This window comes from Epargyreus clarus, unplaced genomic scaffold, assembly GCF_041222505.1.
Source record: "Epargyreus clarus isolate Ecla_fem2 unplaced genomic scaffold, WU_Ecla_fem_2.2 ptg000023l, whole genome shotgun sequence".
NCBI classification, from domain to species: Eukaryota; Metazoa; Arthropoda; class Insecta; order Lepidoptera; family Hesperiidae; genus Epargyreus; species Epargyreus clarus.
The window spans coordinates 3,307,677-3,332,307 of record NW_027332230.1 but is presented as its reverse complement, the minus strand read 5'-3'; the positions used below and the strand labels follow the sequence as shown (position 1 = coordinate 3,332,307).

The 24,631-nt window shown below is 35.9% G+C and overlaps 1 protein-coding gene across 7 annotated transcripts in view; it reads right to left on the bottom strand.

Moving 5' to 3' along the window:
* Window positions 1-2,912: 2,912 nt before the first annotated feature.
* Window positions 2,913-24,631, bottom strand: part of LOC140751564 (kin of IRRE-like protein 1) — a 231,987-nt gene continuing 210,268 nt past the window's right edge. For 4 of the 7 annotated variants that reach the window (XM_073085489.1, XM_073085490.1, XM_073085491.1 and 1 more), the window contains exons 11-17: window positions 23,908-24,059; window positions 19,723-19,945; window positions 16,043-16,258; window positions 11,528-11,656; window positions 10,977-11,066; window positions 7,595-7,740; window positions 2,913-4,541 (exon numbers count right to left, since the gene is read on the bottom strand). In XM_073085489.1, coding sequence (XP_072941590.1) covers window positions 4,443-4,541; window positions 7,595-7,740; window positions 10,977-11,066; window positions 11,528-11,656; window positions 16,043-16,258; window positions 19,723-19,945; window positions 23,908-24,059 — 1,055 coding nt within the window. In that variant the 3' untranslated portion in view covers window positions 2,913-4,442. The remainder of the gene's footprint in view (window positions 4,542-7,594; window positions 7,741-10,976; window positions 11,067-11,527; window positions 11,657-16,042; window positions 16,259-19,722; window positions 19,946-23,907; window positions 24,060-24,631) is intronic. The other 3 variants (XM_073085493.1, XM_073085492.1, XM_073085495.1) reach the window with 3 other exon arrangements.

The window sequence follows — 24,631 nt, the reverse complement described above, 5'->3', positions numbered from 1 at the left end:
ATCGTTGAGGCGATGGTTCAGCGCAGCGAAGCCGGGGACGGCATGATAACCCTTCTGCAACATAGTCATGTCCGCGACAAGAAAGAAGGTCTTCCTTTGTTCGTCATTTTTGAACTTTGCAAACCATTTTCGTGCAGTAGAGTTGCCTACGACACCTTTTCCATATTCGTCACAAATTTCTCGGGCTGCTTCGGCAGCTTTTTGACCTCGATGAAAAGCAAAGAAAAGCAGGTGTCGAAAATGTTGATTTTTTCTTTCTGAGTATTCCATTTCTAAGCTTCAAAACTAATAAAAAATTAAATAACTCAAATATACAATTAAATTTAGTTTTGTAGAGCAAAAAGAGGTTTATCGAATGAATACTTACCTTTTGCGAAACAGAAAACAAATCGTTGTGAAATAAAAGAAATGGTAGAAGATCCCGATATAGGAGGACCTTCACCGAGCTGCTTAACTGATGAAATGTTTTTTTTTTATATCAAATTAAATATGTCAAAAAGTATATTGAAAATGGGTTGACTAAAAATTTCAGCCCAGAATAGTTTTTTTTTAATTAAAAATTTCACTTTTTTCGTTAATAGAAAAATGACATATTAATCGAAAGTATCAAATCTTATAATATGCAAACGTTAGGTTGACTATTTTTTCCAGTCACAGTCCTTGGGTAAGTCAACTTGATTACCTGTTTATACCCGCTTACCCAAGGGTTGTGACAGGAAAAGAATAGTCAACCTAACATTTGCTTATTCTATAGCCTTTATACTTTCGATTGGTATGTAATTTGTCCAAAAATCAGACCAGTGAAATTTTTAAGATGTATGTAGTATGTCATTTTTCTATTAACGAAAAAAGTGAAATTTTTAATAAAAAGAAAAAAACTATTCTGGACTGAAATTTTTAGTCAACCCATTTTCAATATACTTTTTGACATATTTAAGTTGATATAAAAAAGTTTCATCCATAAAGCAGGTCGGTGAAAGTCATCTTATATCGGGATCTTAGACCAAAATATAAATCGCTACGAACTTATTCCCCGACCTAATATTACGTAGACTTTAAAAAGTAGAACTCATATAGTCTGCCCAATATAGTCAGTTCTGCGTTTCGGTGGAAGAGTGTAGATGCCGTATAAATTATAAATGAGCCGACGACAAGTCGCTGATGCGACGAAGGAAAGAAAAATTCTAAAAGGATTTAAAACATATATTCAACATAGGTATGTTAAAATTCGTCAAGCTGATTGGTCTGCAGGGAATGCCAAAGAATGCAAACATACAAACAGACGTTCCAAAAACATTATACCCTTTAATTTTAATTAAAAGTAAAATAGGTAGCAAAAATCGTTATTAGGTAGATGTGAAAGTGCTGCAGTGGCAGTGCTTAGTAACAATATTAACTAAAACACAAGCTTAGCAAACGTAGCTTGCAACTGGTACAACAAGCCGTGCATGCGGGTCGAACTCAAAGGCAGAGTTCCACAATGTGATTACCAGATAACTTCATCGTATTTGCATTCTGATTTCCGAACTAATGTGACCAAATGCTTTCATTAATCTGAAGCATTCTCTGAGCATACAACTTTTTAACACGCTTTTATAAGCTTGGGTTGTATCTATGTAACGGAATCTTTGAGCATAATTTTCACCAACTTCCACATTTGGAATTTTGCACACGTATCAAGAACCAATAACAATGCAACAATTTAATAACAGTTTCCCATTGTCCTTATTAGATTAATTAATTCCCCAATTTATGAGGTCTTCACAGACTAAAAAATTAAAAATAAATAATAGTTTATGAAAAATAAAAAACACGCCTTTATTTGTAATCGAAATAAAAACTAGAAAATATTTTAATGACAAAGAGTTTAAGAATAAAGAGTTTAAAAAGGTCTTTTCTATTTATTTTGTTTTTAACTTTTTAGTATTTTATTGTTTGGTTATGTATTCCGTGGTTACCATCTAGCACCAAAGTACCTACTCGTTAAGATGATCAATACAAGCCCCAACTCGATGGGGTTGCCTCGTTTAATTATCGAGTTCCTATAGCAATCTTCGAGCTGCATCATCAGACCCTGGTTACACTCTAGCACCAAAGTACTCATTAAAACGAATATAATAATAATAATAATAATAAATAATAAAATTTATTTATTTGCTCTCACAGTGAATTCTCAACGAATCATACGACCCCAAACTCGATGAGGTTGTATCGCTTAATTACCGAGTTGCTATGGCCATTTTCCAGCTGCATCATTAGACCCTAATTTCTAGCAGCAAAGTGTTATTTGAAATAAAATCTGTCTTCCTTTCATTTGATACCTATATTGGGTTGATTAAAAAAAATATGTAAGTGATACGCCATTTCGTACTGGCGGCCATCTTGGATTTGAGTTTTTATAATGTGTTGTATTCTACAAGTTAAGCTCTTTCATTTGACAATCATATTGGATGGGTTGTCTTCAAATATGTACGCCTACATTTTGTTACGGCGGCCATATTGGATTGACAACAAAATTAAATTTATGTGATTGTATTGTTACGCGTAATAAAGATACATGCCAAATTTTAGCTGAATCGGATACTGGTGAGTGGGTGAAATTTTGCTTGCAAGATTTCATTACAAACACTGGGACAGGTAAAACTTAATAAAAGCTTGTAAAACATATACGAGACGAATAGATACCCTGTGTCCTGTGGGAAGTTAATTAAAATTATGTCTCCTCCACCACTATGGAATGTACATTTCTCTATTTCTAGTAGAAAGATTTCACTGAATCGTAATGGCAAAATCTTCAACTGTGACAAGCTATGTTTTTATTTCAAATTAAAGGAACCGTAGTTATGGTTTTATGATTATCCCTTGCATTAGTGTATTATGTAAACTACGAAAGGAAAATAAAAAAGATAACGTAAGGCTTCATCATTTTATTAAACCATTTGTAATAAAAATGCCTTTTATTCCATGACATAACTTTAAAGAAACTTTTTTGTTATTTATTTAATCACAATCCAATTTATTGAATAGTGCAACAGTTTTATTTATTTATATTACACAATAAACACCATCAATGAGCAATATAATTTCAAACTTACAACCGAAATCGTGCATTCTTAACATTTCAGTACTTCAGTCAGTGTAAGTGTAGGTAGATACTTATAATTTAAGATTATGTACTAAACGGATTATATTTTGGTAAACAATTTAATAAAGTTTTATGGCTTCATACAGAATAGAGAATTATTTCGCAGTCAGATCCACACACAATTAGTATAAAAGGTCTTCGCGCTATTCACGGAACATCATCAGTATTTACATGAGTTGAGATTTTTTTTAATAACTTGACAGACATATCGTAAAGAAGTTAATTATTTTCTTTAAAGTTTTATAATCTTAATCAAAAAAATTAAATCGTTTGAGGGATTAGTGAAATAAGCACATAAATAAACTTGAATTAAATATACATATAAATATATTATCAAATTTGGTTCTTACTAAATATTCTTATAATTTAAAATACATGACTATTTATAAAGTATTTTTATTCTTTGGAAAACTCACAGAGATTTAAAAACAATAATTGAAATAAATATCAATAAATAAGATAATAAGTATTTAAAAGCCTTCCATATAAATACAAAACCTTATGAAAATTACATTAAAACGATAAATCTATACCTTCCTTTATAATTACACAATTAAAACAAATTAACAATTTGATTATTATTATTATTGTTCCAGATATCATTTTAAAATTAATTATACTTACCTATTTTTCATAATAATTTTAATATGTACATAAATACATTTTCATTGAAGAAGATAATATAGCTAACTTACTTGTAAATTCGTAGAATCCCATTCCCTTGAAATAGTTCCATATATACATATACAATAGATTATATTAATATGGCAGTCAATACATTTCAGGATGTCCATAAGTCAAATATATTGAAGGTAGTGAATGTAATTCAGCAGTATACTGCTATATATATAGCTATAATCTATTCGGTATGTGATCACGCACGCACTACACGATCTTAGGAACCTGTTCAGAAATTCAGAATCATGTAACGCGTCATAATAATATGCTAAAACCTGCCTTACTCATAAAACTAAATATAGTAATAAGAGCAGTATCTTTGTAATAAAACCACGAACAGGTCCTAGGACTAACCTTTTCAATCCATAATCTATCCTAAGATTTAATTGACATGCCTAAATTAGAAAACGTAAAATTTCGTTTTTCATAATACTGTAATAAAAAACAGTAAATAGTAGGAGTAATGCGGTTTTGGGATTACATACTTTAGTGCCTACTGAGGACGTCAGCCTCGAAGACCCCTGTTATAGTGAATATTTGTTTCAGAGCCATTTTTTACGTACTAGTAATATACACAGTTGACAAATCCGATCAAAATTCTATCTTTGTTGAAGTGTCGTTACACGCAGCTTTCTTGATGACCTGATAGTAGAGGCGTTCTGGTGGTCACGATCTCTCGATGCGATTTCATTGCTCCGTTCACGCAGCTACGGGCGCTCTGAAATAAACTTGTCATGTCACTCATTGTTCGGCATGGACCACACTGAGGAAAAGTAAGTTCGTTAAATCCATTTACGACCGTCTTTTATATTTAATCTATCCAATAATTTGCATGCCTAACATTGACGTTATAGCCTCAGATCGATATAAAAATTAGTTAGATTTTCATTCTATGTCTCTTTTCCAAGAATTATCGTAGTAACCTTATTTCACTTACATATCTTACTACGTAGTGGCGAAAGATGATAGAGATTTGATATTTATTACTTAGTTGGTACAACAATATTTTATTAATATACTTGGTTATTTATGTCAGTGTTTTTGGTTTTCCTATAACTTATTGTATGTGTTTAAATATGTAATTCAAGTAAATATAACGTTCTTATTTATTATTCAATCTTTATCTACCTCTTGTAAATATATACTGATTTAGTATGATCCCATTTGTCATTGAGACAACATTACGAAAGGTATAAGGATATGTAATCTAGATCTATAGAAATAAACGAATTTGAATCGTTAATGTCACAATAACAGTAACCGTGTTTACCTTATGACAAAAATATTTTTTTGTCGTAAGGTAATTATTAGAACTGTAGGACTACCATGAGTTTACAAAAGTATTACTCGCTAGCGACTGCGTAAAATAAATGTATGAAAAATTGTACAGCGCCTCTGGTGGTTACTCGTAGAACTAAAATCCGTAGTGACGTAACTCGATACGTAAAAAACCTATCGAAATCAAATCGCTAGCGAATGTCATTATGATCTATTGCCATACAAATTCGGTCCCATGAGTCATTAATTTGACAGGCGTTGTCAAGAAATACCGTAACGATAGTAGTTATGTTATTCACTAGCAAAATGACAATAGTTTTCTATTTACCATTTCTATAGTGGCGTTTCTATGCTAACTCATGGTAATGCTACTGTACCCTTATGAGTTTACAAAACATCCGACAATTTTACGTTACGTTCACTCAATACATTTTTCTGTTTGCTTCAGTAGACTGAGTAAACGTAACAATAACTCAGTGCTCAAGTCTTTTTGTCTGCCTCACATGATCCCAAAAAAGAGAGACAATACATAAAGCGCCATTTTGTCAATTTAGACATTTAATGTTACGTTACTGACACTATCGTTCTGATACCATCCGCTAGGGGCGCTGATTGGAAATTGTATGGTCAAATACGTAAACAAATACCAAAACAGTCATATTTGTCAAAACGTAAAAACTCATGGTAAGGGTACTGAGCGAATCCCACATAATGCCTCCGGCATCTCAATATTCATACTCTGTTCTCATTTGTAATTCTGGTAATTCGTTTCATTTTTAGCAAGTTGGCCCTCCGCGTAAACTACGCTTCAAGAATTACAATTCGCATGCAAAGATATGAATATTTGAAAGAGTAATGAACGAGTTTATGAATAAAAAGGGAGGTGAATAAGTAGCTTACTTTTATCTGTGGTCTTTTGATACGCGACGGGCGGTTACCGATTTTGGACCGATATGAAATCGTTGAAGGTACGCGCTATCACGGCAATAAATTTTGTGTTTTTTTCTTATTGTATCACTCATCTGTACTGTTGTTATCACTTAAAACACAATTAACTGCCTTTTTCCTATTTAAATGATTGCTTTTGAGCTAATTATTTATATTGTCTCACACGCATTTTTTATTTTAGTTTGACATAGTGAATGTTCCCCTCGTTTTATATTTAAATTCTAGTGTAAAATTAAAAATCAATAATATTTCGAAATTGTGTACTAGCAAAAAGTTTTTTTATAGAAACAATTCATCTAAGCGTATTAATCAAACCTTAACAGTGATTATTCATATTTTTTTCAAATAAGTACGAGAAAATGGTATATACCTTATACAAAGTAATATACGTTTCAGTTTGAAACTTTAACCGAAGAATGTATTTTGTATGTCCGTCAGTATCACTGTGTCCCCAACCTTAGAGTTAGCTAATCGGCGTAGCCGGAGGGTAATCCATCCTGCCTTGCTCTGATTAAACCTCCACAGTTTTCTCATTCCCTCCTGATTGTCTTAATAACCAACTTTGTCAATTCTACAGGTCCTATATAAATCCTATACCTATTTCCACCTTTATAAAGAGTTTGTTTAGTAGACATCTCAACTAATTACGGCGAACGATGAACGATTTAACCTTGAGATAATAATTAAAATTAATGGGACTAAATTGAAATGTATTAATTATTCTCTAAGGGTAAAAGCAGAGTCAAAAAGTAATCTCATTACGTGTTTTTTAAGTGGTCGTACCATGGTTGTCTTATCGACTTTAATAACTTCTAGTAATTACATAATTATTTTCCTTAACGAAGTAAATATAATGCTGTCATTATATTACAGAGACCGGTATTAATCTGGTTAAGACTATTATGAAATTATAGTAATTAGGACTGTTATTGTTAATAAATAATATACAAAGTAATAATGTTAATAACTGAAATTAATACAGTATATCAGTGTAGAAATATATAACAAAATGGTGCTTTAAAGACATTGACCTAGTAACTAATGGACGTCTAGTCTAGTTAAAAGTGACGTCACTATGACATGTATAAAAGTAAGGTCACACGATATTTTCCTGTACGTTTTTTGTCGTTTTCTATTTTAAACGCACGAATAGAATCAATTTACACGTCAAATGTTGATAAGTGTGAAAGAATTGATGACATTATAGGATAGAGTGATACATGAAGGCGAGACACGCATGCGAGCGTTACCCTGCGAAATGGGAACATAGGCCCCTATTGCACTTCTTTTGGGTTCCAAAATGAAAAACGCAATTCTACTAACCCCACGCTGTCTGTCCACTGTGACTACCGTAATAAGAAATCAAAAAGTACTAAAAAAGACAGTACGGAACCCTTTTTATGTGAATTAGACTCGCACTTGGCCAGTTATGCTTATAACACTTGACTTCGGGGTTTTGATTCGCAGATCGATTTTCCATTAATTAGTAAGTCATTGTTTTTAAACAACTTGCTTTTAGTGATCGTTATACAGGAGCATGCTAACCTGTGTTTCGAAATGCGGTGGATGTGACGATAGTGGTGATGTGGGAGACTGTGTCCGGGCGAGGCTGTGCGTGCTTGTGTTCTTACTTTCAGGCCTCGCCACCACTGCGGCGTAGAGCGGCGGCTCCGGCTGGCACTCCGCGGCTGCTGGGATGAAAATAATTTATAATATAGAAGAAGAAGTAAGTGACTAAGGTCGCCCATGGACGTCAATTATCAACCTCAGAAAAGATAAAAGTTCTACCTGAGGTCGGCTACATCGGTCGGACTAGGTTGAAACGCCATCTATAAGTATGCCTCTTTTACAAATACCTTCAAATCATTACACAGAAACCTTGAACTCACGTGTTATTAAGCAGAAAAGGGTGATGCATTCAAAGTACAACCACAAGATTCTTTATCCCTTACAAGGGATCTTTCAAATCAAATCAAATCAAATTTTTTTATTCAAAATAGGTTCTTTACAGATCACTTTTTGAATATCAAAGCAACTACCACTACTTCACAAGGTGTTTCGTTATGGAGAAGAAGCGGCGAAAGAAACTCCATAACACACATCTTTTAAAAAAAATGTTTTTGACAATGTTAACTTAATGTAATGGTACATGTAGAGCTGGAGCTAATTCAGACCACACCGTTTTGTCAGTCAAATAATCACTTACTTTATTGTACGCTTTTTTACATAGCGTTAGTTTAACGACATGTTTAAACTTTTTTTGCAATTGCATGATTCGCAATGATGGAATTCTCATTATCATATATATCATCATCACATACATGATCATACATGATCATTACGCATGTCATCATTGCAGACGACTATCGACTACTAACTCTCAAAATTAGCAGGTTGATAGAAAGGCCCGACCACATCGCTCGGAGGACCGATAACCGATGGAGAAAATGGATGGATGGACAGATACCAGAGAATGATATAACCTATAGGACAACGGCTAATCAGAATTGAAGGTTGTCAAACCATTCCACAATGTCTCTGATAAGGTTTAATAACTGATACCAAAATCGAGAAATAGGGCTTAAACTACTCTGCAAAGCGGGTATCTGCAAGCTATATTTTACTAGATCGGTCACTGAGTAATTTCTGACCGACAGAGCTTATCCTTGTATATCAGCAACAATGGAAACCTTATACAACGTAGCGGCATATGTAACAATATATTCAAGTTTCCTCCAGCTTTGAGGAGAGATCCGAGTATACCTATTCTCACATAAAGAGGATTGTAGCTATGCTAAACATTTCCGAGTACGATTCGTAACGTGTTTTTGCGTTTGATCAAAGAATCCATATTCGCCTTAGGTAATCACAACATCAAACAAGTACCCGCCTCAGGCAGTCTCCATATCGTAGCAGCTGGTTATAATTTGAAAGGTATTTGTGTGGAATTTATTGAAAGCAAACATTAATCAAGCGTTTGGTTTATACACGAAGTAATTTGTTTCTGATACTGATATTTTAATTTGAAATGATCGACTGGCGTAATGTGAGTTTCGAGAAGTGGAAAATAGAGTAATTAGTAAGTAGTAAAGACCCCGATACCTTTAATTTCGGTGATAATCGCAGGATCAAAAGCGTCACACCAAGGCACTTAGTGGCTTTACATCTCAATTATTGAACAAGCTACAAGAACCCTAATATATTGTATTGCTGATAATTGGATTTTGTAGAATCCTCTGTGGTTCGTCCTCGGAGATATTACCGCTGCACCTATTTCTACCTTATCACAGCAGTATCAGCAGTATAAGCAGTGATAGCCTAGTGGTTAAGAAAATCGGCCTCTCAATCGAGGGGTCTGAGGTTCATATCCCAGGCACCTCTAATTTTATGTGCGTATTAGAAATTTGCTAAACGGTGAAGGAAAATATCGCGAGGAAACCTGCATACCAGAGAGATTTATAAAAAAAATCTCAAAGGTATGTCAAGTCTACCAATACGCACTTGGCCAGCACGGTGGACTATGGCCTAATCCTTCTCATTATGAGAGGAGACCCGTGCCCAGCAGTGGGACGGTAATGGGTTATTGATGACAGCAGTATCTGACGCTCTGTATTCTGGTTTGAAGAGTGTGAAAAGGGACACATACGTCTTATTAGAGGCGTTCCAACTTGGTCCTCAGGGGGAGCGGTGCATCTGTTGCCAATGTTAGATAGTAATCTAATCTTATCGGGGGTTGATTACAAGGGGTCATGAGCGCTATATGGCAGTAGCTACATACTATCAGATTTACTGTATGCTCGTTAACTCCTTCAATATCATGAAAAACAAAATATTTTAATAAAGTATTATCAAGTTAACACAAATATGTTTTCCTTTTGTGTTAAAATAAACATCTCATAAGATCTTCAGATGTTTATCTTTTTATTGTATACTAAATTAGGTGTATATTAGTCCTATTTAGTGAAGTGATATTGTGCCCCAAAGATATCTTTCAACAATGCTTTAAGTAATTACTTTGTTGCCACCTAAAAGTTAGAATTAGCTGTGAAAGTGATGCCGCTGTACTGAAATCTGTAATCTGTACTGAAAAGACATTACTAAAATTATCTTGAACGTTCAGACTCGATTCAGTTGAAATCTTGTAATATTAGAGATGATGGCAATATGCGCATATTACAAGTTTTATGTTCGCATGAAAACGTGCTGAATGCTGAAACGTGAAAATTGGTGTCTGAAATCACTTTCAGTATTTCAAGCTGAGCACAATGGTTTTCGCTAAATTCTCGTGTTGTGGAAAAATATAACAAAAGGAGCAATTCGAAAATTTTACTATCACGTCCGTCACACAAAGACATACATTTTTGAATGTGGTAGAACCATTTGTGGTTCGACTTCGGCGACACCACCGCCACACCTATTTCTGCCTCATAACAGAAGTGTCAAAACGCTGCTGTGTTCTGATTTGAAAGGTGTGGTAAGGGAGACGTACTTTTCCAAGGCGTTCCAGCATAGTGCTCAGGTGTAGCGGCGCATCTGTGGCCAACTAGGAATATACTCGTATAATCCTAGCTGAGGTTGATTACAGATGTCTTTGAGCGGGAGTAGCCACTTACCACAGGTGGACTACATGTTCGTCTGCTACGCCCATATAAAAAAAAAAAACATAAATAATATGAACATAAAAAATTCAATCGTCATTTCGTCGTCGTCAACCCAATACTGTCCCACTGCTGGGCACAGGTCTCCTCTCAGAATGAGAAGGGTTATGCGTGCGTATTGGTAGACTTCACATACCTTTGAAAACTTTATTAAATCTTAATTTACGAAGTAGTAATTCTATTATAAACCGACTGAGATTAAACTTTCGCTAGTTTGTTAAGGTTCGCAAAGCGAGGCTATGACGGCTATACTTCTTAATTAATTTTACCTTTGCTTGGAGGGATCAGGTCTGGATTACAGTCGTCCGGTGACGCCCGCTTCTGTAGTGATTTTTGAGCCTTTGTCGACTGCGTCGCAACTGAAAATTTCGAGTACTTTAGTAAAGGTCGGGTGGAAACAACATTTTGTTTATATTGGGTTTCCTTTCAGAATGACGCGGACTTCACGGTTTTAAATTTCTTAAATTTTAACGCATTTCGTTGGTATGTACAATTTATTTGTATGTAGTATAGATTAGATGTCCCCTGCTTTTTGTAAGAAACGTCTAAAAGAGGGATTTCGGGGTTGCTAGAAAGAGAAGGGATTCGAACCGCTCAGCCAGCGACCCTGGGAAGCACGAAGGTAAGTATGGCCGCATACCGGGATCCGGTTGTTCCGATGGAGATATAATAATTCTCCAAGTAGCTCTGAGAACGGCCACCGAGAGGGTTTTACTGGCCAAAAATCCCACATATACTTGATTCGCTTTGACAGCAAATATGTTTTCAAGGTTTCTCACCTAAAAAAATTATTAAATATTGTAAATTCCATAAAAAATACCTTCATAATCTCTTGATCGACGTCGTAGTCTTGTTGCAATGAAAGCGAGGCACAGTATAACTGTTATAGTTAGCGCTGCACCCAACACACCACCGACTGCCCAGTTCATTTCCCACGCTTCCTGTGCTTCTGTGCGATAAAAGAATAGGTAAATACTATAAAGTACATAACAAAAAGCATTAATAGAAATAAAGTAAAAGCGTACAATTCAGTACTTTCTCTCCTGTTGCCCTCGATAATCCTCCAATTATGCTATAATCCCTACATAACACTCTCGTAGGAATGCATAAAAAGAGATAAATTTCGAATTTAAAAATATGTAATATTATACGTCTAGTCCATGGCGGCTCAGTTGTATTAAAGTTAAACTTTATATCTAAAAAGTATTAGACATTTTTATATTAGACGGCATCCACATCCTTCCACCGAAACGCAAGAACAGTTTCTAGCAGCAGCTATACCTTTCTATTTTCTTACGTTCAATTAAAAACAGACTAATCCCTTTGAGCTAGTGACATGACAGTGTAGTGTTAGTGAAATAGTAATAAGTGAACATTATAGAACACAAGAACAATGTGTCTACTCCCGTATGTAATAAAACAAAGAAGTGCAGTGTCAGAGGACGCCACCTTCATTATGATTATTAAGCAGTTTAAGTTAGCGTACAATTTCTCATTAGTCTTAAATTAGACTAGATTGTAATTAATATAAAGTACTTACTCACTTGGTACTTTATACAAACAAAAAAAAAACAGAACCATTGAAAGCCATTAATTACTTCAAGACAAAAGTTCAGCTCAAAACTTAAGGGACTACGAGGAGTTACAGTAATCCTTACGTTTAATAAACGTATTAGTAAAGAGTAAAGACACGTGCAGTACGGACGCACTGCGCAATGTATTCTCTAAAATTCTGCAATATTGTTTTGGGGTATATACAAAATATGTAGTGATTTAGGAAGATTACTTCAACGCAGTGCGGTATGTTCCGATGTTCGGTGAGTTGGAAACTATGTTCAGCTGCAAAAAGCAGCAGAGCTTACTAAACCCAGTTAAGACTGACGTATCACTGAACATATGTGCGATGTTTTGTTGAAGTGCATCCTAGTAAATTCATCCTATTATTGGGATTATAATATGCGATGCCTTATCGATGACAGTGACAATCACTCAGACTAACAGTTACATACGAGTACTTAGTACATCTATGTCGTGTTGGTATAATATATTTTGTAATGTACTGTGCTGTATTCAGAAATAAAAACAGTTCATCTATCGTATCTATAAATCTATAATTACAACCAATTAAGATAACCATATTTCGTAGAAGACGAAATACTAAATGCGTTCGACTTTTCTGATTAAAAGTTCGGGCGTAATCTGAATCTGATTCGATATCATCAAAATGTTCAGCCTAATTGTTAGAAATATTAAATTCCCTAAATCCTGGCCCTACTAGAAAGTTTCTTAAATACGCACTGTACCTATCCTTTAACCTGTAAACAAAATATTCTCATAATTATCTCTCGGCGTCCTACTTTTTTCAAAAGATTATTTTCAGAACATTATGATACTGCCTTATACCTCCCAGAGGAGAGTTTCTGAGGCGTTTTTAAAGTAAACATTCCTTGCGCATAGGGCATGTTTTATGCAATACCATTAAACTCAGGGTCAAGTGGTAGAACCCATTGTGGTTCGACTCCGGCGGCACCACCGCCACACCTATTTCTACCTAATAACAGCAATGTTAGGCGCTGCTGTGTTCCGTTTGGAAAGGTGTGATAAGGGAGACAGACTTTTCAGAGGCGTTCCAGCTTAGTCCTCAGGTGTAGCGGCGCGTCTGTGGCCGACCGCAGGTAGGAATATCTAATCCTATCTGGGGTTTATTACAGATGTCCATGGGCGGCAGTAGCCACTTACAATCAGGTGGAGTGCATGCTCGTCTGCTACTCCTATATTATGCTCTTTTTTATTATGATTATTGGAGTAGCAGGCGAGGAAGTAGTCTACCCGATGACAAGTGACTACTGCAGTCATGAACATGTAATCAACCCCAGATCACCCCATCAGATTACTACATAAAGTCAGCGACAGGTGCGCCACTACCCATATGCTATATACTTAGGTATATTTTGTCCTAATGAATTGATTTGCCTCAATGACAATTATCCCACCTATATTATTACTTAGAGTACCTATGGTGTCCAGAGATGACAAGCTGAATATAGCTCATTCACTTTCGGGAAATATCGCTAAGCTTTTAATGTTTTCCGTCGCTTTTCCATCATAAAATATACCACCTAATCAAACAAACAAATGTAACCGATAGCCACGAAACATATTTAATTTTTTAATACATTTTTTTTTAAATAAACTTAAGCTTTTTGTGATGAGAGTAGAAATAGAGCTAGTAAAACAAGCAGTTTTATTTCTCACGGCTTCGTGGAAGCAGCGTGCTTTTTACAGTTGAACTTACGTGCTCAGAACGTATTCCTTGTAGTAGCCGGCTTTTTACTTTTGTGTGGTCCAATGTCTGTTTTTATATTTTATTTGAGATTAACGATAAAGCAGACGTGCTACGTGAAAATCTAGATGGAAAGTAGACGAGCTAAATGGAAAGTAGTCTTGTGGCCTATGGACCCTTGCAACACCAGAGAAGTTACCAATGCATCGCCGGCTTTGAAGGAGACCTATAACTATAACGTTCTTTTAAACATGCCTGCCTTGATAATCGAGTTTAGTAACCCTCAACTGTACACTGAACAGAATTAATTTATCAAGTACTAGTTTTTGCCCGCGGCTTCGCCCGCGTTAAAAATAAAATAATACGACATACGTACATAAAACTGAAAATTCGTACCTTCATTGGAATGAAAGTGGCGAAAATTGGTCGTATGTACCAACTCTGAAACCTTCCTGGGCTCATGGACAACAACTTTGCTAAAGATCATCACTTGATCAAATGCATAGTTTACGATTCAATCCTTACTAATATCGATTAAAATAATCGACTTATTAGTCCAAAAGACCGATACTCCGATTAATCGATATTAGATCGCCATCCCTAGTTCCCGTGGGATTTCCAGGATAAAAACTATCCTATGTCCTTTCTCGGGTTTTAGACTATCCTGTACAAAAATTTCATTAAAATCGGTTCAGTGGTTTAGGCGTGAAAAAGAGACAAACAGACAGACAGAGTTACTTTCGGATTTATAATATTAGTAAGGAAGTATGCGTGAATGGTAAAATTTCACATTTTTCCCTTAATAATTTCAGATTTCAGTAAAAAATATATCAATCCATCTAATTGTTTGTCTATCAAAGATTGAAATTTCACAATTTCTAGTAGGTAAGCACTGTGGTTGTGTGAAATATACATGATTAATAATTAAAATTAGCCTTTCACTTGCATATGAAAATACACCATGTACACCAATTGTATAGACATTTAAATATGTTTCAGTATTTTTATAATCATAATCATGAACCCATTACTGTCCCACTGCTGGGCACGGGTCTCCTTTCATAATGAGAAGGATTAGGCCATAGTCCACCGCGCTGGCCAAGTGCGTATTGGTGTATCAGTATTTTCAATGGAACCAAACTAGCAAATGGTACGCGCCCTTCCCTTTGAACCAAAATATAACAGCGCTTGAGACACTTTTTATAAAGTAGAATACGTACAACGGTGCTTTAGATTTCAAAACGCACAAGGTTTTACGCGCGTTCACACCAAATGTGACGTTACCCACTGAGCTCCGATGTGAATGTGAAATCATAATATGCTAATAATGCTACGCTTGGCGTAGTAGGCTACGTGTAGCGTTAGCATTGATTGTTCAGTACGGAAAGTTAAATATGAAAATCAGGCAACCGCGTAACACCCGCTCAAAAACAGTACCAGTTTTATGTGTTTTGTGTTTTCTGGTTTGAAAGTTGTGGTAAGGGAGACATACTTTCCGAGGCGTACCAGCTTTGTCCTCAGGGGTAGCGGCCATCTATGGTCAAACTCATGTGGAATTATCCAATCCTATCTGGTTGATTACAGATGTCCTTGGGTGACAGTAGTCACTTACCATCTGGTGGACTGCATGCGCTTCTGCTACTCCTATATTATAAAAAAAAATGTCTGAAAACGTTTGATTTGAAAGTGCACTTAAAGTGTTACGTGTATGTCAACTGGATTTCAAGGAAAAAATTGAGTTATGTATAAAAAAATGAACTGGCATGGTAACGATTGCCACATAATCAGGCTGAAAATGTTTGTGGTCAGCTACTTACGTAAAATGTACTCGTATTCTACCAGAGCGTTTATATCGAATAGTGCTATGACTAATTTATGACTTGATAAATAATCGGCATTATAATTGGTAACTGGACTAAAAAGGTACATATAGAACATTACGAAACGGAATGAAAAAGTCGACTTTTTTGAAACGTTGTCTTTTTTGTCACGTTAAATGTGCCAGAGTCACAAGTATGTAGCATCTAATAAAAAGCTATGAGAAAATCTCACCTGTCCTAGGGGATTGCTTCGAGGCTGTTTTCACGACAAACTTGACGTTCTCGGAGCGCCCCCTAGCGTTCGCCGCGTACACCACAAGACGGAGCCGTCGTTTGGCGCCCAACCGTCTTAAATTCCAAACAGCTATTCCATTACTAGAGTTTACAACTAATCCTTCGTTCGCCCACACCTCCGCTAAGTACACGTTTTGGAGACCGCCGTCGTAACCTGTAAAATAATAGAACTTTATATTTGCACCTAAAACCTCTTACATAGTAGGTTGCTTTAAAAATAAATATCTATAGATAGGTAGACAGATCACTTGTACGGTCTTCATAAAACATATCAATTCCATATTTACGGATTATACATACGTCAGATTTTAACATCTTCAACCAATACATAACTACGATAATATCGATAGACTCACATTTTTACGTAAACATAACTGACAAGTGACAGAAGTACAAGGTGGTGGAACCAGTATGAGTCATAGTTATGACCGCGTCGTTTACAGCTACATGCATAGGAGCGGCATCTCTCTATCGATAATGAGTTGTGCGACATTGTCTCATTCCTTGGACGTCATGTTTTATGACTTAGGTCGCACGTTTGTAATAGCCCAACTATAGCGTGAATCAGATTTTACGTTTCCGCGGAACTATGTGAATGCCGGCTGACTTACATATTAAGCCATTTTAGTCCTAGTAACAGTGACCACTTACCATTAGATTAATTGCATATGCATAAGCTTTTTAATATCATAAATAAATTTATATTTAAAAATTAAAAAGTAAATTAATTTCATCAACAACGTTTAAAACTGGAACAATAAATTAACGTTCAATATTAGACTCTTAATTAAGTTATTAATATTGAAGATAATAATTAAAACAAAATAATTTTAATCAGTAATAGTAATTATGATAATAATGATTTACTCTTAATTACAACTCGTTTTACATATGGGTGCCATAAACAAGCGATTTAGTATTTCAGATAATAATTTTGTTCGCATGATAAAATAAGTTATAGGGGCCGACGCATACAAAAATGCGTTATTAAAAACTAAGTCAGACCTAAAAGTCTGAAGGAGGTAGGAAGTCTTTTGGTGAGGTGAGTCGTCGTTGTAGGGGCAACGTTCGACAGCACATATATTGAATCCATTGTGGCGGCACCATCGCCACACCTATTTCTGCCTCATAACAGCAGCGTTAAACGCTGCTGTGTTGTGGTTTGATGGTTGTGGTAAGGGAGACATACTTTTCTGAGGCGTTTCAGCTTAGTCTTCAGTAATAGCGGCGCATCTGTGGCTGACCTCAGGTAAGAATATCTAATCCTATCTGGGATTGATTACAAATGTCCATGGATGGCAGTAGCCACTTACCATTTGGTGGACTGCATGCTCGCCTCCTACTCTTATATTTAAAAAAAAATGTTGCAGCGTGATGGTGCAATGCAATACGCCAATAAAAGTTGAACTTTGCAGCAGCGTGTTACAAGACGTGATAATATCAACGCCATGTAACACAAATTCCACAATATAAAAATGCTTTATGTGCAGTGGCATAGTGGCTTCAACCAGAGTAATGGGCCGACAAAAAGGATCTGGTTAAAAGAAGGAAAATAAATAAATAAAAAAATGCGAAAATAATGCTTTTTACTCTCGTATAATACACAATACGATTTTGTTAATTCCTTCTTAAGTTGCCGTCTATATTTCACAATGAACTCGACAGGCGAGTCGCTGGCACTACATACTAATTTAAACATTATCTCGAATCGGAATTTAATACCATCGTTATATTTTTCTTCCAAAACAAAAGTACATAGTCAGCTTTAATAATAAATAATTTGTTTTTATTATCATATAATAAATCATAATTTGTGTAATCAATAAACAGACCTGCGGCAGTGGACAATGCAATTGTAATTCAAAGCATGAATTTGTTTCTTAAATTATACAAATAGTCGTAAATTAGAGCCACCGTGTAAATGTTCATATTAGCGTTTATTTAGTCTACACTTTTAATTTCAGTAGAAAATACGGACGCGTTTAGGAAATATTGGCGAAAAACATTGGACTCACCCGGCGAGTCCCAAGCACATGAATGAAATTTATTTCAACTCAGGCGAGTCGTTGGCACTGAACGTGTTAAGCGCGATGCGTCTTTTAATTGATTTAAACCGGTTTATACCGCTTTTTGGCAATCATGCTTCTTCCTCACTTCTTGTACTGATAGCAGAATTGTTTAATATTTCATATTTTGTTTTTGTATTCGATTTTTTAGTAAAATACTCGTAGTATCCAATATAAATAAACGTGAATGTGGCGAATAATTTAAAATATCAAAAATATTTTTTTTGTTGAAATGTAATTTAAAATAACACAAATATTTTTTTAATTAGCTATAAATGAAACGTTATTACTTTGTACAATTCATGAAATTGACTTTTATAAAAAATGTGAAGACAGACTATAAATTAAAAGTAAAGAAAATAAACTTTATAGTAGTTAAATCTACCATTTTTCTGCATTGTACAATTTTCAAACCACAGACTTAGCTCTTATTCTATCTAGACTTTCGCGACAAATTTCGTGACATCTGTTAGTATTATAAAATTGCACAATGTAACAAACACCGTTTTGTTTAACACCGGTTTAAATACTACAAAGTTTATTTAGTTAATTTCATTGCGTTTTAAAAAAATATATACAAGAATACCTCTTCGACTTTTGTACCCAACTAAAAATTATAAAATTTATTTTTGAAAGTCTTTAATCTGACTCTACTTTTGTGTCCACTCATACTAATGCAAAACTCAGCTTAGACCTTTCGGACTATAGCAGACGTCGTATCCACCCAAAGACCTGTAGATACAAGCCATATTGATGGGATGGCGCCGCAATGCTTTTATATGTATCGGCCCTCAGGGGTTTCAATCTAATGACTATGACTTATTAACAATAATGTTTCAATAAGGCTTTATAATTCTCTTTGAATAAAATTTGCCTTAATTACAACCTTCTGTAACGACATTGAATGGCAAACTTCAAAAAGTATTATAATATATAAATTAAACATTAATTAAACATTTACTTTATTAGTACACTGCTAAGATTCGGTAAATGCAGTTAGTTAATTTTAAAAAGATTTAGTATGTTTAAAACGGACTTTTAAAATAATTACACAGAATAAACAAATAAAACGACTGTGTAATTAAAAACTGATTAAGTAGCGATTCTGTAGTGAACAAAAAGTCAAACAAAACTTTGTCTTTCAATAGGAGAAACTGCAAGACACGGTTAAATTTAATTAAAACTCTGGGTATATGTCCTAAGCTGCTGAGTTCCAAACAAAATCGTAAAACAAAAATAAAAGCTTGCGATAACTTTTGTTAGCAGCAACGTCTAACACGTGATTATAAGTGGTCACAATTATTATTGATATTGACAAGATTGTATGAGCATGTACAAATAACCCCAACAAGGTTTATACTTCAATACTTAAAGTCTATCATAAATCCTTTACTACCCTTGAGATCTAAATTTGAAAGCCTCGTGTCTGTCTTACCTCACATTTAGAATAAAGCCATAACATAGTTTTACGTTGCTGTCGCGTTTAATTCACGATTTACCACCTTTGAATGGATAAAGTAAACAAATTAAGTTCAAAGTTAATGGAAATTACCTGGTAAACATGTCAAGTCAAGCGCATCGTCTGTCAAATTATAAACGGTGCAATTGGTCGGCGGGTCGGGTCGATTAGCTGGTAGCAGGGTGTACACGCACGGTGCGACCTGTCGTCCCGCCAGGTTCGTCGCACGACACGACAACGTGCCGTAGTCGCCGTCGGATATCGGGGTGTAAGTGAGCACTGATTTGCCTTCTTTAGCTTCGATTGTGAATCGTTCCTGTAAAAAATTAACTTTAAGAATACTGTTGTTAATGTTATTAGATTTTTACTTTGTGGTTCCTAATACTGTCTACATAATTGAAGTTTCTTCTAAGCTCTTTATATCAAGAATCGCAATTATCTAAATTGTCGACACTGGTGCAACTGACCCTTACTGATACTTATGGGAGGCAGTGACCGCTTTCCAGGTATAGTGCATACGCGTTTTCTACTTTGATAACTAAGGTAAACAGTCGATACTATCTTCTATATATTTCTTATATATTTCGTTGGATAACGATGTAAACAGCGTGTCTAATATGAGCGCCGACTTCAGAAATATGTACTAAACCAACATTTATTTGAATTATTTTTTACTTTGAAGTGACATAGAAGTCGGTTGTATTTTTTTGTTAAAAAAAATACAACCGACCCCTGCCGCGCCCTGCTCGCTTAGTTTTATATTGTCTTATATGTTCCAAACTAACCTAACTAAATAATCAATGTTGAACTGGTTTTGCAATTTCATTAGAACCTACACAAAATATCTTCAAACACAACTCAATTATTCCCATCGGTTGAGGAGTTCCATATTTTGTCTCCGAGCCACATTATCAGAACCTTAAATAGTCAATTATGAACTGGCTTTGCAATTTCATTAGAACCTACACCAAATATCTTCAAACACAACTCAATTATTCCCATCGGTTGAGGAGTTACATATTTTGTCTCCGAGCCACATTATCAGACCCTTAAATAGTCAATGATGAACTGGCTTTGCAATTTCATTAGAACCTACACCAAATATCTTCAAACACAACTCAATTATTCCCATCGGTTGAGGAGTTACATATTTTGTCTCCGAGCCACATTATCAGACCCTTAAATAATCAATGGTGAACTGGCTTGGCAATTTCATTAGAACCTACACCAAATATCTTCAAACACAACTCAATGATTCCCATCGGTTGACGAGTTACATATTTTGTCTCCGAGCCACATTATCAGACCCTTAAATAGTCAATGATGAACTGGCTTTGTAATTTCATTAGAACGTACACCAACTATCTTCAAACAAAACTCAATTATACCTATCGGTTGAGGAGTTAGATATTTTGTCTCCCACTCACTTTGTGGAGTTGTCACCAACTCAACTCAACAACAACTCACGTTGTCACTCTTTGTGGAGTAGAACCCACTCTGATGCTCATCATATTTAAATGGGACCAACTTGTGGCAATAGTCCACACACGAAATTAAAGGCATTAAAATAGGTTCATAAACGGCGAAGTTATGGCTGTTATATTTACATGGGTGGAGGAGTTCCCCTCATTTTCTCCAGAACCCATCGATGGATCCTAACCATATAAAAAAAAAGATACCGGCCGAATTGATAACCACCTCCTTTTTGAAGTCGGTTAATAAACTTCGTTAAAAGCCTTATAGTAATACAGAATAATAGTTTGAAATCACTAACTGTAAATTTAGTGATAACATTTGCTATTCCTACATACCTATTTGTATTTATAACTTGTCCAACTATGTTAACTAATCTTAACTTACTCGGCTTAACTTGTACACCGTGAAATTACCTTCCTCTTTAAACTTTAAAGGAAAAATAAGGCAGATAACGGCCTTTTACGGTCGCTCTTATCTCATCACACAGAATTCATAAGTGCTTTTAGAGTTAAAGTGCACACTCTAGGGACAGTATAAGACAAAGTGCTAAGAGTTCCTTTTTAGTTCCATTTCCTGTATCAAAGCCGTCCTTTAGTAACTACAGGATTAAGTTATTTACCCCGGTATCACTAATTATTCCACAATCTAATTAAATTTGATTAGTTATTAAATTTAATTAACTGATTTGAACCTTGTAAAATTAAAAAAGTGGTTTTCAAAAATACAAACGAAGTCGTTCTGAATTACATTACACGAACTAGGAAGCCATAATTGAGTCTTTCAGTACCCCTTCTTTTATATTAATATTGTGAATATTCTATCCAAATATTGTTTGGAAGAGATCACTTCAACTCGAAGTATTACATATTACAATTTTGTCACTTCAAAAAACGAGTACGTTTCTTCTCTACTTACTTATATGTTCCCCTTTAATAGAAAGGCAAACCTGATTTAAATAGGTAATTAAGTAATTCATAATTAACTAAGGAATTACCTTTATTTTTTTTTTTTTCTCGAGGGGGAAACCTTCAAAAGGTACCCGACGACGTGGGAGCGACGCCGGGTTATGTGGGATTTTTACCGCACTAAAACCCCCCCGGTGGCCGTCCTCAACGCTTGTTGGAGAACTCCGGGATCTCCGACGGAACACAACCGGAGCCCTCCAAGCGCGATGCCCCGATCGGGCTCTACCCTGGAGGAGCAGTTTTCGCTCCTCCCACACCATGTAGTGTTTACGACGGTATGCGACCACACATACCGCCGTCCTTCCCTGGGTCGCTAGCTGGACGGTTCGAGCTCCCACTCTTGCCGCCCGCAACCCCGGAAGCCCCCTTTTAGTCGCCTCCTACGACAGGCAGGGGATACCGTAGCCCTATTCTAGTCCCGGAACTACAGGGACAAACTAAGGAATTACCTAACTAACAGTAACTAGCAGTAAAGAAAATAAATAGCGTGTATTTTGAATACCCCTTACATATAAAATATTTCAATTCCGCGAAAATGTTGTCTAAAATCTGAGCTGAGGAATATGTTGGACATCACGTAAATGTCCACCTCACCTCACTGTGCATACGATGACAGGTCAGCGGTAAATTATACTATCACTACAAAGATTTATATGCTAATACTTCGACCCAGTTGCATGGATTGTGGACACAGTGAAACTACTATAGAAAAGGTGGAGTTAAAGAAACTCCATTAAAATCAAAATTAAACGGAATTCTTAAGGCTCATGGGAAATACGTCGACATGCGCGATGTTCCCTCATGCTAACAGCACTGAGTCACTCTATTTGTATAAACTGTATCTAAAGTGAATCCATTTTGATATACCTCATGGGGTTGCTAAGAACTTATGAAACCTTCAAAAGGTACCCGACGACGTGGGAGCGACGCCGGGTTATGTGGGATTTTTACCGCACTAAAACCCCTCCGGTGGCCGTCCTCAACGCTTGTTGGAGAACTCCGGGATCTCCGACGGAACACAACCGGAGCCCTCCAAGCGCGATGCCCCGATCGGGCTCTACCCTGGAGGAGCAGTTTTCGCTCCTCCCACACCATGTAGTGTTTACGACAGTATGCGACCACACATACCGCCGTCCTTCCCTGGGTCGCTAGCTGGACGGTTCGAGCTCCCACTCTTGCCGCCCGCAACCCCGGAAGCCCCCTTTTAGTCGCCTCCTACGACAGGCAGGGGATACCGTAGCCCTATTCTAGTCCCGGAACTACAGGGACAAACTAAGGAATTACCTAACTAACAGTAACTAGCAGTAAAGAAAATAAATAGCGTGTATTTTGAATACCCCTTACATATAAAATATTTCAATTCCGCGAAAATGTTGTCTAAAATCTGAGCTGAGGAATATGTTGGACATCACGTAAATGTCCACCTCACCTCACTGTGCATACGATGACAGGTCAGCGGTAAATTATACTATCACTACAAAGATTTATATGCTAATACTTCGACCCAGTTGCATGGATTGTGGACACAGTGAAACTACTATAGAAAAGGTGGAGTTAAAGAAACTCCATTAAAATCAAAATTAAACGGAATTCTTAAGGCTCATGGGAAATACGTCGACATGCGCGATGTTCCCTCAGGCTAACAGCACTGAGTCACTCTATTTGTATAAACTGTATCTAAAGTGAATCCATTTTGATATACCTCATGGGGTTGCTAAGAACTTATGCGGATGTATTTTGTTTTCACTTCGTCCTACGTGAGCGATCTTGACGTGAACGGTGCGGTAATAAATAATAAATATTTACGTAATAAAAATAGGAAAATAGTATTACTTACAGAATCCACCTTGATAGATCCCAAGGAGCTGTTAAGTACCCACTCGAAGGTGTCTGGAGGAGGGAAAGCGTCCACTTCACAAGCTATATTCGCTTGCTCCTGCAACGGCGCGCCGATTAACTTCATCACTCTGTTTCTGCACATTGGTTTATCTACAGACAAAAGTGAAATTAAAATTAGAGACAAATATTTAAATACATGTTTAAGGTTTTCAAGAATCTTAACTGGAATCCAAATTATGAAGTTAGGATAAAACTACTCCGAAATATTTCGATACCAATATATCATACCCCTTATACTTACCCACCATCCTTCCCACATATAGCATAATACATCAGCATAAATAATAAATGAAAATATATACCACCAGTCGACCATACATAGCACTACCAACATATTTCGCTCCATTATCAGGATAAGGTCTTTACAATGGTGAACGATATAGGCCGATTAAATCATTTAAAATATATTTATATTATATTTAAACATCCACCCAGACCTGCACACACGCCATCCTGAGTGAATATAAAATATGGCCCAAAATGGTACGCGTTTTAATATGGAAAATTAATTCTGTGTCAAATGTCACCAAACTGTACGTTTGGTCTCCAACGCGGTTTTACGACTGCTATCCCCCGGTAACAACCGGGATTGTTAGCTTAAAGTGCTCTCTGAACCACGGAAGCGCGCATGAAACTTAGTCACAAGCGACTATCCAACTCCC